This window comes from Mobula hypostoma, assembly GCF_963921235.1.
Source record: "Mobula hypostoma chromosome 8 unlocalized genomic scaffold, sMobHyp1.1 SUPER_8_unloc_4, whole genome shotgun sequence".
NCBI classification, from domain to species: Eukaryota; Metazoa; Chordata; class Chondrichthyes; order Myliobatiformes; family Myliobatidae; genus Mobula; species Mobula hypostoma.
Genome location: NW_026948127.1, coordinates 542,200 through 553,919, shown reverse-complemented (window position 1 = coordinate 553,919; position 11,720 = coordinate 542,200). Strand labels below are relative to the sequence as shown.

At 43.5% G+C, this 11,720-nt stretch overlaps 1 protein-coding gene across 2 annotated transcripts; it reads left to right on the top strand.

Annotated features, from left to right (window-relative positions):
• Window positions 1–1,345: 1,345 nt before the first annotated feature.
• LOC134341192 (uncharacterized) lies at window positions 1,346–10,888 on the top strand. Of its 2 annotated transcripts, XM_063039011.1 has the most exons (7): window positions 1,346–1,472; window positions 1,572–1,617; window positions 1,731–1,932; window positions 5,079–5,207; window positions 7,379–7,541; window positions 7,628–7,725; window positions 8,084–10,888. In XM_063039011.1, the coding sequence occupies exons 1-7, from the start codon at window positions 1,463–1,465 to the stop codon at window positions 8,246–8,248; spliced, it is 813 nt and encodes a 270-aa protein (XP_062895081.1). In that variant the 5' UTR covers window positions 1,346–1,462; the 3' UTR covers window positions 8,249–10,888. The 2 variants fall into 2 exon arrangements, with proteins under 2 accessions (XP_062895081.1, XP_062895082.1); XM_063039012.1 differs by lacking the exon at window positions 5,079–5,207.
• The last annotated feature ends 832 nt before the right edge of the window (window positions 10,889–11,720 follow it).

The window sequence follows — 11,720 nt, the reverse complement described above, 5'->3', positions numbered from 1 at the left end:
ATCTAACTCCCTCTTAAATATAGCCCATGAACTGGCCTCAACTGTTTCCTGTGGCAGAGAATTCCACTGATTCACCACTCTCTGTGTGAAGAAGTTTTTCCTCATCTCGGTCCTAAAAGGCTTCCCCTTTATCCTTAAACTGTGACACCTCGTTCAGGACTTCCACAACATCGGGAACAATCTTCCTGCATCTAGCCTGTCCAATCCCTTTAGGGTTTTATGCGTTTCAATAAGATCCCCCTCAATCTTCTAAATTCCAGCGAGTACAAGCCTAGCCGATCCAGTCTTTCATTATATGAAAGTCTTGCCATCCCAGGAATTAATCTGTTGAAACTTCTTTGTACTCCCTCTATGGCAAGAATGTCTTTCCTCAGAATAGGGGACCAGAACTGCACACAATACTCCAGGTGTGGTTCACACATGAGGATTCTTCTGATCCTTTGTCACCTGTTTCTAAGGATTTGGTTTCAGTTTCTACCTACAGAGGCACACTACACCTTCTACCTACCTGCTTGTCATTTTGATACAATGTGTGTTCTTGGATGTTAAGCTCTCAACTGTGATATTATTTCAGCCATGACTTAATGCCCACAATGTCTTACCTAACAATCTCTAACTGCACTCCATGATCAGCTACCTAATGGATCTTGATCTTGATCTCCATTTCATCTGATCAACAGTAGGAGCCTCACCATGTCCACTTTTAACTGCTTTGATCGATGTATTCCTGAGAAAAACCTTCTCACAAGATGGCTCACAAAGTGGAGGTTGGAGAACCATCTCACAAAATAGTCACTTCCATTCCTTTCACTACAAAACAAAAACAAAATGATTTGAGTTGTTTATTTCCACAGTCCTCACTCAGGTCTTACTTGAAGTGACTCCTTCATTTCCTGAAGCCACTCCCAGGCTAGGTGCAAATGACCCTGGGAAACCATTGCTCCCATTGGGATTGAGTGATATGGGTAACTATGACAACATCAGCTGATCGAGGAGCAAAGATAAAGCCGATGTGTTGGATGGGGGAGGGGCCGCGAGGAGCGCGAACACCCAGTTTTCCCAAACCCACAGGGAGAGTGAAGGAATGGGAATTCACCTGGTGGTGTGTAGGGTCTGGAGGTCAGCAACATTCCCCGGTGGAACAATGCAACAGAATTTTCCCGATGGAATGTCCCGTCATGTTTCCTGATCGTGGGTGATAGTATTGTAAACAGAAAGGACTATTTTTGTGTGTCCGCCCTGCGTGGTGTCGCTGGATCCGGACCAATTGCAAAAGCGGACTGAATGCGATGTCACAGTAAGATTCTTTACTGGTTCCTGTCTCACTTTGATCATCCTGCCCAAATTCGCACATTAACCAGTTGCAAAGTGAAAGTACAAGCAATAAAAAGACTTGTATTCCCGCGGGCTAAAGCGCAGTCAACACACCGGCGCCGATCACTGGGTTTACACAACGCCAAACATGGGAAGCGGTGAGTTTATATCTTCAATCCGTTACTGAGACGTCCCCAACCCCGATAAAACAAAGACTTTCTTTGATATAAAAAAAATACTTTCACATTGCATTTCAGATTTTTCAAAGGACGACTGTTCTCAGTATCCGACCATGGACGAGCGGTAGGTTCCCCTAATCAGGGTGCGTCATCCGAATCGGATAGAGGTCAATGTGATGATTTCGTTAACCCGTTTTACCCAGACAGCTAATGCTTTGTCTCCCTGGTCTCTGGCAGGAATCTGGGCAATTTGAGGAGCTATTTATGTAATTACAACCCTCCTGAGGGCTGTGTAGGCGGGATAAACATTCTGCTCTTTGGTATTTCGAGGTCTGGGAAATCATCCATTATCAATACATTCCTCTCGGCTCTGGATCCACAAGGAATGACCATAACCTGCGTCCCGATAGGGAGGAATTCCACGTCTCTCACACCAGAGGTACATACACTGCTGTCAATTTAATATAAGCACACAGACTGCACACGTTGCTCTATTCACTGTCTGTTATTCTCTGTCTCCCTGAAGTACCGGAGTGTCCACATCGGAGATAGTGAACGGTCCAATAATCCCACTTCAATCTATTGTGTGGAAAGCACCCCGGGAGGTCCTGAGGCTGGGAAAGGTGCCATTTAGATAGAAGTCCCCGATATCAGTAAACAATTCGCTGGAAACTTAAGGGTGGTGGTTGGGGGGGGGCAGGGTGGAGGAGTTGTAAAAGACAACATTATCGACCAATTAGACTGAGTTCAGCGGTTGGGAAGATGTTAGAGTCCATTATTAAGGATGAAGTTTTCATGTATGGGAATCAAGTGAACCACTGTGGCCACAGTCAGCCTGGTTTACTTTAGGGGAAATTTGCTTGGCAAATCTGTTGCAATTATTTGAGGAAGTAACAGGCAGGATAGACAAAGTAGAGTCAATGGATATTGCTCACTTGGATTTTCAGAAGGCTTTTGACAAGAAGCCACACATGAAACTGCTAAATAAGGTAAGAGCCCATGGTATTGCAGGAAAGTTACTGGCATGGACAGAAGATTGGCTGACTGGCAGGGGTAGGAATAGATAGGGCTTTTCCCAGTGACTAGAGGTAATCACAGAGATCAATATTGGGACTGCTTTCTTTCACATTATATGCCAATGATTTGGAAGATGATTTGTGATCAGGTTTGTGGATGATACAAAGATAGGTGGAGGGGCAGGTAGTATCGAGGAAGCAGGGTGTATTCAGAAGAGCTGAGACAGTTTGGGAGAATGGGTGTATGGTGTGAGATTTGCAAATTTCCAGTCCTCTGGAACCATTCTAGAATATAATGTGTCTTGGACAATCACTACTAATTCCTTCAGGTACCCTTTTCAGAACCCTGGGGTGCAGTTCATCTGGTCTACGTGATTTCTACCTTCAGACCTTTCCACTTACCAAGCTCTTTCTCCTTACTAACAGCAACTACACTCACTCCTATTCCCTAGTATTCTTGAATTTCTGGCATACTGCTGGTGTCTTCATCAGCTCGTCTGCCATTTCTATGTTCCCCATTACTACCTCTCCAGTATTATTGTCCAGTGTTCTGATGTCCACTCTTGCCTCTGTTTGACTTTCATATCTGAAAAATCTTTTTGTGTCCTTTTTATATTATTGGATGGGTTATCATATTTATTCATTTCTATCCTCATGGCTTTTAAAGTTGCCTCCTGTTGATTTTTAAGATCCCCTCAATCATCTAATTTCCCACTAATTTTTTGCAACTTTATATGCCCTCTTTTTTTGCTTTTCTGCTGTCTTTGACTTTTCCTTGTTAGTCATTGTTACCTCATTATTCCCCCACCTTTAGAATGCTTCTTCTACTTTGGGATGAATCTGTCCTGTACCTTTTGAATTGCTCTGTCAGTACCTCCAGTTGAACCTTGTCATTTTGTGTGTTTTCCCCCAAGCCGTCAGTCTGTGGTTTTGTATTGCCATGTGCTCTTGTTTGTTTTCATTTTCCATGTGCTCCTGTCCCCGCTCCTGCTCTACTCTGGCCCCTGTATTACTGAGTACTCTGCCTCTCACTTGTTTCGCATTATTACCTGTTTTGCTGCCACTTCCATCTCATTGTGCTCCACCTATCATCTGCCTCTCTGTTTATTGCTCAGTGTATTTTTACAGGTTTGTTGCCAGATTGTGCCGGTGAGTTTTCCTGAGCTTTTCCAGCACTCATATCTGAACTCTGTCCATCCAAATATCAACTCCGCCTGTTTCCCGATTCTGGTTTTAGGATTTCTCTGGAATTTTTGATCTCCGCCTGAACTTTGATGCCAACTTTGTTGCCCTTCTGGATTTGCTACTGAGTGAATATCAGAGTGCACACAGTACTTGGTCTGCGATTGGGTCCCTGCTTCAGCACCCTGATATGCTCCCAGAAACTCCAAACATTGCTGTTCTGCTGTCATCCCTGCTGGTGTCCCTTCTAATGAACTTTGACTAGCGCCTCTCCCAGATAAATCGCCTTTTAGTTTCTACCTCTCAAACCTTCAGGTGAATTTGATCATATTATGAACCCAGCCTCATAAGTGTTCCTTTACATTAAGCTCTCTAATCAATTTAATTTATTTCACAACACCTAGTTAGAATATCATTCTACAAATTCTTTCCTTTGGGAACATTCCCCATTCCTTTCTTTATGGAAGCTGCCTGGTCTGTTGAGTATTTGTACATCGGTTTCTCGAACATCCGGTAATTCCCCTCTCCTCGTTCCCATTTCCCTCTCTAACCTCATCTCCTTGCCTGCCCACCACCTCCTTCTGGTGCTCCTCGCACTGCCCTTTCTTCCACAGCCTTCTGTCTTCTCCTGTCAGATTCCTGCCTTCTCCAGCCCTTTATCTTTTTCACAAATCAACTTCGCAGATCTGTACCTCACCCCTTCCAGCCTCCGAGTTTCACGTATCATCTGCTACATTGTACTTTCTCCTACCCCTACCCTCTGCTCACCTTATTACTCTGACTTCTCATCTTTATTTTTCTCCAGTCCTAGTGAAGTGTCTTGGCCTGAAATGTCAACTATTTACTCTTTTCCACAGATGCTGTCTGGCCTGCTGAATTCCCTCAGCATTTTGTGCGTGCTGCTTAGATTTCCAGCATCTTCAAATTTTCTCTTGTTTGGAATACTCCACATTCCCTGTTTCTCTCATCCCAAGACTGTCCTTCTTAATCTGTTTTTCTCAGTGAGCTGGAGGGTTTCAGATTGAAAGATGAATCCAGAGACTGAAACACAGTAATGTTGCTGCAGTCAGAGTGTCTCAGGGTCTGTAGGCCAAGGATTCATCTGCCTCTGTGAGGGTGTAAACTGTCCCATGGCAGCAAGGGAAGCAGAGTTCCCTTGTGTCCTGGGACGTCCTGTCACTGATGGAAGATCAGGGAGTTCTCCAATGTCCTGGTGCGCATTTTTAGCCATCATCCAACACCACAAAACAGATATTCTGCTGCTCACTGTTCTGTAGTTTATGGGATCTTGCTGTGTAAACACTGTCTGGCCTGTGTTCTACATTACACAGAACTTCACTCTCATGAAAGGTGCCATACAAATGCACATTATTTTGAAAATTTACAGCTCAGGACCTACAGAGCAGGCAGCTTAAAGTTTTGGGATTCAGCTGGATGGAATGCTCTGGAGAACACTGATCAGACAAAGAGAGTGTTACAGATGATCCTGGAAGGAAGAATTCCCAAAGGAACAAAAGTGAGTTTCCTCCATCCTTCACATCTCTGATACAGACCACTGGAGTTTCATTAAGTACTGAACAAATTCAGAGAGAAAGGAGAAATGGCTCCAAGAAAATATTTCTACAAAACAACCATGGTTCAGAAGACTAGGATCCACGTCCAATGGGGTTGAAGCAACAAGCAGAGCTGAGGGAGGGTTGCACTCTGTAAAAGAAGTGATATGGAAATATGAGTATCACAAGGGGATACAATGACAGAGATTAATCCCAGAGTAACACACAGGGACAGTGACAGAGATTAGTCCTGGAGTAATACACAGGGACAGTGACAGAGATTAGTCCTGGAGTAACACATGGGAAGAGAGTGGTTGGGGAGTTACACACTGCTCTTCCTGGTGTCTTTCCGCCAGCTGTCCCCACTTCATCTGCCCTCTACACATTGTTGTGACACGTTAAGCTCTTGTCCATGTGAGGGAGGACTGAGTGCTGTACTGACATCCTCCACATGGTACAGGTCAGGAGACAGAGCAATGTTGGGGAAATAAATCAATACCAGCAACACATGACCCCAGCATACGCTCCACTGCTAATGAAGGTCACAGGGTCACCTGCCCCGATGATGGTCCGACCCCTGCTCCAACTCACCTAGAGCAGCTCCTCCTTGTCTCCCACCAGTTGCCTTCTGCTGGCGTCCATTATGGGCCAACCTCTCCACCGTTTGGGGTTTGATGTTGGGATTCTGTGTGTGGCCAAGAGATCATGTCTTCCTTCCAAACTGATGTGAGAACAGACACTCAGGAGTCAATGACCATGGGCCAACAGAAGAAGGGTGTTGAGGTCCAGACTAGATCAGTTCTGCTTACCGAATTGGAGGAGAGGGCTGGGATTAGTGGAGGGACGGGTGGGGTGTGTTTCCCCTTGTAGGATATTGTGAGTAAGACATTTGAGAGTCATTTTATGTGCTAAACAAAATCTGAAGTCCTTTACTTCCGTTACAGAAAAACCACAAGCAGTCACGTTAAACTGATATTATTATATCAGACAGTGTCTCTTACAGTGAACTCAACAACTCAATGATGGTGTTTGTGAATGATGTAGAACAGTTTCTATGATGAACAATATGTGCCATCTGTCACCCATTACATTCCCCTACACTCTGTTCCTGTTCCTGTTCTTATCTCTCTTCATTCGTCAAAGCAACCATCCCCGGATCAGTCTGGTCAGCCATTGCTGCAATCCTTCCTTGGGTAAGGAATCCTGAACTGTGCACAAGCCTCACCAGGTCCCGATAGAATTGGAGCAAGTCGTCTGTACTACTGTGTGACACAGTGATGGAGCAGTTAGTAGTGCTGCCTCACAGATCCAGTGTTGCCGATTCCATCTCAGCCTCTGGAGCTGTCTGTGTGGTGTTTGCACGTTCTTCCTGTGATAATGTGGGTTTCCCCCCTGATGATCCTGGTTTCCGGCTCCCACATCCCAGTGACATGCAGGTCATTGGGTCAGTCTGCTGCTGTCATTTCCAGTGGGTTGTCAGAATGGTGGGGAGTTGATGGGCAGATGAGAGAAGTGTGAACTGACAGGGAGCTAGCATAGACTAGACTGGCTGAATGGCCTCAGGAAACAAACACGAACAAAAGCTGCTGAACTCACCATCTACCTTCACAATTGTCTCTCCCACATTACTGATGGAGACTGAACAACTCACACTCCTCAGGATTAAATTTCCCATCAGTTTACACACTGACCAACCATCTGTATCATCCTGTAGTGTGAAGGACCAAACAGTTTCTGAATCATCTGCAAACTTTGTTATCACGTCCCGACATTTAGGTAAAAAATGTTGAGACCTCAGACAGAGCAATAGTCTGAGTTTTGAAGAGTTCAGATCAAATTCTGAAACAGCTTGTGGCGACAGGGTGGACCCACAATGAAAGTAACTGAAAAGTAACAATGAACTGGACAGAGCAACATTCCCAGCTGGTGGTTGACAGGGTTAAAGAGATCCCACTGATCCCTGAAGCAAGAGTGAGGTCAGAGGCCATCTGGATCTCAGTTGATCAGTGACCGTGACCACTGGACTTTGTCTGATGGGACTGATCCCTCCATTGTTCACCTCAGTGCTGAGTGATTGTGATCATCAGTGTTCTTACTGCTTCCTCTGTAACCAGTTCTTCACTGTCTCACTTAGTTACACAGTTTCAAACCTGACTTGGATGTTGCCAAGTATCCAGTTATTCCGGAAAATGTAATTCATGGAGTCGCACTCACATTTGACGTGAACACAATCGACAGCATCACTGAGGAACAAATGAACCTGTTTAAGGAGTTACAGACGATTGTGGCACAGAAATGTAAGTGTTTTCTTTTGCTCTGTGTAACCATTGTCACCATGATGTGGTAGATTGGTAATGATACCTTGATTACCTTACTCTTCCAGATATTTACAGGGTTGTGATTGGGACCAAGTTTGATCTACTAGGGATACAAGAGTACGACCATAAGCGAATTTATGAATACAAGCCACTGCAGGACAAGGTAATGATCTCACCGATGTCTTGTGCATCTGTAATGTGACGTCCCAACTCCTGCACTCAGTGCCCTGACTGATGAAGTAAGTGAGACAAACACAACCTTCACCAGCCTCTCTATCTGTGTCACCACTTCGAGGGAATCATGATCTTCTACCCCTCGGTCTCTCTGTTCTTCAGTCAGTGATGTGTTTTCCATGTTGTGGTGTGGGAAACACAGCAGTCAAACTGTGCACAGCAAGATTCCACTGATAAATGACAAGTAACTGTTTCTCTACTTACTAATCCAGAATTTGATGCATAACTTGTCATCACCCTGTGGAGTTTATAAGTACATTAATACTCATGTCCTTTCTCTCTCTCAGTTTACAAAGTTGTCAGAAGTGACTGGGATGGAGAAGCGTTCCATGTTTGTGGTTTCGAATAAATGGAAAGGTGATAAGATCGAGATGATCAATTGCATCCTTACCCTGTCCGCTCTGGAGAATATGATCAGAAACATCGACAAGTTTCTCAAAGTGATGATGTAATGGCTACACCTGACCTTGTACAGAACTGTTGAACTGTTCCTGTTTCAGAAGCACGTTGTTTTAGCCTGTTTTAGAAGCTCATATCTGTAAACCTGCTGTGCGAAGGAGACTGAAGGCTGAGGATTTTTATATAGATAGAAAGTTTCAAAATGTTACACAAATTCACTGACTCCAAAATGAAGACCTGAAATTTATTGTTTTGCAGTCGCAGTACAATGCAAAGACATAAAGTTACTATAAATTATAGAGTACTACAGCTCAGAAACAGGCCCTTCTGCCCACCTAGTTTTTGCTGAATTGCTATTTGCTGATCCAGTTTACCACATTATTCATGAAACTGTTAATATACTGTAGATGACAAACAACAATGGACCCAACACTGATCCCTACGGTACACCACCAGTCACAGGCCTCCTGTTAGGAAGCAACCATCTACTACAAATCCCTGTCTCCTCCCGCTATATATAGGCATCCATTAGTCTCGTGAGACCATGGATTTGCGCCTTGGATGGTTTCCAGGGCACAGGCCTGGGCAAGGTTGTATGGAAGACCAGCAGTTGCCCACGCTGCAAGTCTCCCCTCTCCACGACACTGATACTGTCCAAGAGAAGGACATTAGGACCCATACAGCTTGGCACCAGTGTCATCGCAGAGCAATGTGTGGTTAAGTGTCTTGCTCAAGGACACAACACACTGCCTTAATCAAGGCTAGAACTAGCGACCTTCAGATCACTAGACAAACACCTTAACCACTTGGCCATGCGCTAAACCAATGTTGAATCCAATTTAGTACTGAATGCCAAGCAACTGAACCTTCTGGACCAGCCTTCAGGACTTTGTCAAAGGCCTTGCTAAAGTCCGTGTGAACAGTCCATGTTCACTGCCTTTCCTTGTAACCTCCTTGCAAAACACTAACATTTGTGAGACACGACTCACCCAACTAAGCCTTGTTGACTAACCCTAATCAGGCTCTGTCTGTCCAAATATTTAATATCCTGTCCCTTAAAATAGATTCCAATAATTTACCTTAACTTCAGGCTTATTGGCCTATAATTCCCATCTTATTGTTAGATTTGATGATGAAAATAAGGCAAGTGCAAAATATAAGCAATGAGGTAGTGTTCATGGACATTCAGAAATCTGATGGGAGAATGAAAGAAGCTGTTTCTGAAGGTAAATATGTAGTGCAGAGAGAAACAAAATAGTGAGGTGATGTCAGGGGTGCAACGTCTATTCAATGTCAATATCATTGCTGGTTCTTTGTAATGGATGCCGCCCTCTTGGAGATGTCCTCAGGGGTGGGGAGTGAGTGTTTTCCCTGGGTCAGAGTGGCTGAATCTAGAGCCCTCTGCAGCATCTGTGCATCAGAGCCTCCATACTGTAGGGAAAGAGTTACATTTCATTTTTCTTTGACAGTTTGTAAGGAAAAAAGGAGTTAGTCTGGAATGTGGGAATGTTTTGAGAAAGTACAAGGGAACCGGTCTTATTGTATTGTATTCTTCAAATAACTTTACTAATATCATTTGATTGTGGATACGCCTTGTTGTTGAATCAGGAAAGAATGAGGAACAGATTTTAAAATATTTTCATTACACCCTCCAGGCTGAGATGTAACAACAATTGGAATCAGGCTTATTATTCTGTCTTGTGACGTGAAATTTGTTATCCTGCAGTAGCACAGTGATACAAAACAAAAAAAAGCTATACAGCAAATTACAAAATAAATAGTGCAAACAAAGGAATCGTGAGTAGTGTTTGTGAAACGTTCGGAAGTCTGACGGTGGAGGGGAAGAAGCTGTCTCTGAATTGTTACCTTTGGAAACTATATCATCGGGTAAACTTTGCAAAGGTTGGTCTTAGGGAAACTTCCAATATATTCAGTGATTGAGTTGCCAAGAAACAATGACACCTGTGGGTAGGGTTTAACTAATCTGACAGGGACGTTGGAACCGGAGTGATAGGGCAGAGGACGGGGAAGATCATATGCAAGTAGATACAGTGTGTAGTGAGACTGTGAGGAAGAACAGGCAGATGACAGGGCACAAAGACAGTCAGTAAGATGGGTTGAAGTGTGTCTTTGAACTAAACACATGTTGAGTCCCCTTCTTTGAAATGCATGAGGCTGGAAGTGTTCTGGATTTTGGATTTTTGAATATATCATGAGATACCTTGGGATTGTCATCACTTCTGACTGAATTTGTGCGCTCCCAGTAAGCAATCTTTGTGTTACCCTTGTTCATCACACGTATGTAATCATTTGTGTTGTTCAGGACAAACCATTAATATAATGAAAATATAACGCATAGGGTAACAAAAGCAGCACAGTAGCATCGGGAGAATACTAGAATCAGCTGTTCAATAACAACAAACAACGACAGGCTTTCAGTCTCCATCTACGGAACATGTTTTGATTAAAAAGTTACTGTACACTGTATTTGCATTTTAATTTTTATGGATTTGATGTAAGGTGTAAACAATCAGTATTGTAGACTTGTTCTGTTGCTAGATTTTCATCAGCGATGATCTTCACAAATTCTTCAGTTAATTTCTCTGCTACTTTGTGATCAGCAGATGCTTTATCTTTAAAACTTTTTAAATCTTTAAAAAATGCATGCCACGTCTTTTATTAAAAGTTTGCAAACAGCCTGTTGAATATTCACAAGTACCTTCAATTTTCTGTTTGTTGTAACAGATCTTTGCTTGTTTCATGATTTTCAGACCGTTATGCGGCATATAGAAACCATAGAAACTACAGCACAGAAACAGGCCTTTTGGCCCTTCTTGGCTGTGCCGAACCATTTTCTGCCTAGTCCCACTGACCTGCACACGGACCATATCCCTCCATACACCTCCCATCCATGTATCTCTCCAATTTATTCTTAAATGTTAAAAAAAGAACCCGCATTTACCACATCGTCTGGCAGCTCATTCCATACTCCCACCACTCTCTGTGTGAAGAAGCCCCCACTAATGTTCCCTTTAAACTTTTCCCCCGTCACCCTAAACCCATGTCCTCTGGTTTTTTTCTCCCCTTGCCTCAGTGGAAAAAGCCTGCTTGCATTCACTCTATCTATACCCATCATAATTTTATATACCTCTATCAAATCTCCCCTCATTCTTCTACGCTCCAGGGAATAAAGACCCAACCTATTCAACCTTTCTCTGTAACTGAGTTTCTCAAGTCCCGGCAACATCCTTGTAAACCTTCTCTACACTCTTTCAACCTTATTTATATCCTTCCTGTAATTTGGTGACCAAAACTGAACACAATACTCCAGATTTGGCCTCACCAATGCCTTATACAACCTCAACATAATATTCCAGCTCTTATACTCAATACTTTGATTAATAAAGGCCAATGTACCAAAAGCTCTCTTTACGACCCTATCTACCTGTGATGCCACTTTTGGGGAATTTTGTATCTGTATTCCCAGATCCCTCTGTTCCACTGCACTCCTCAGTGCCTTATCAT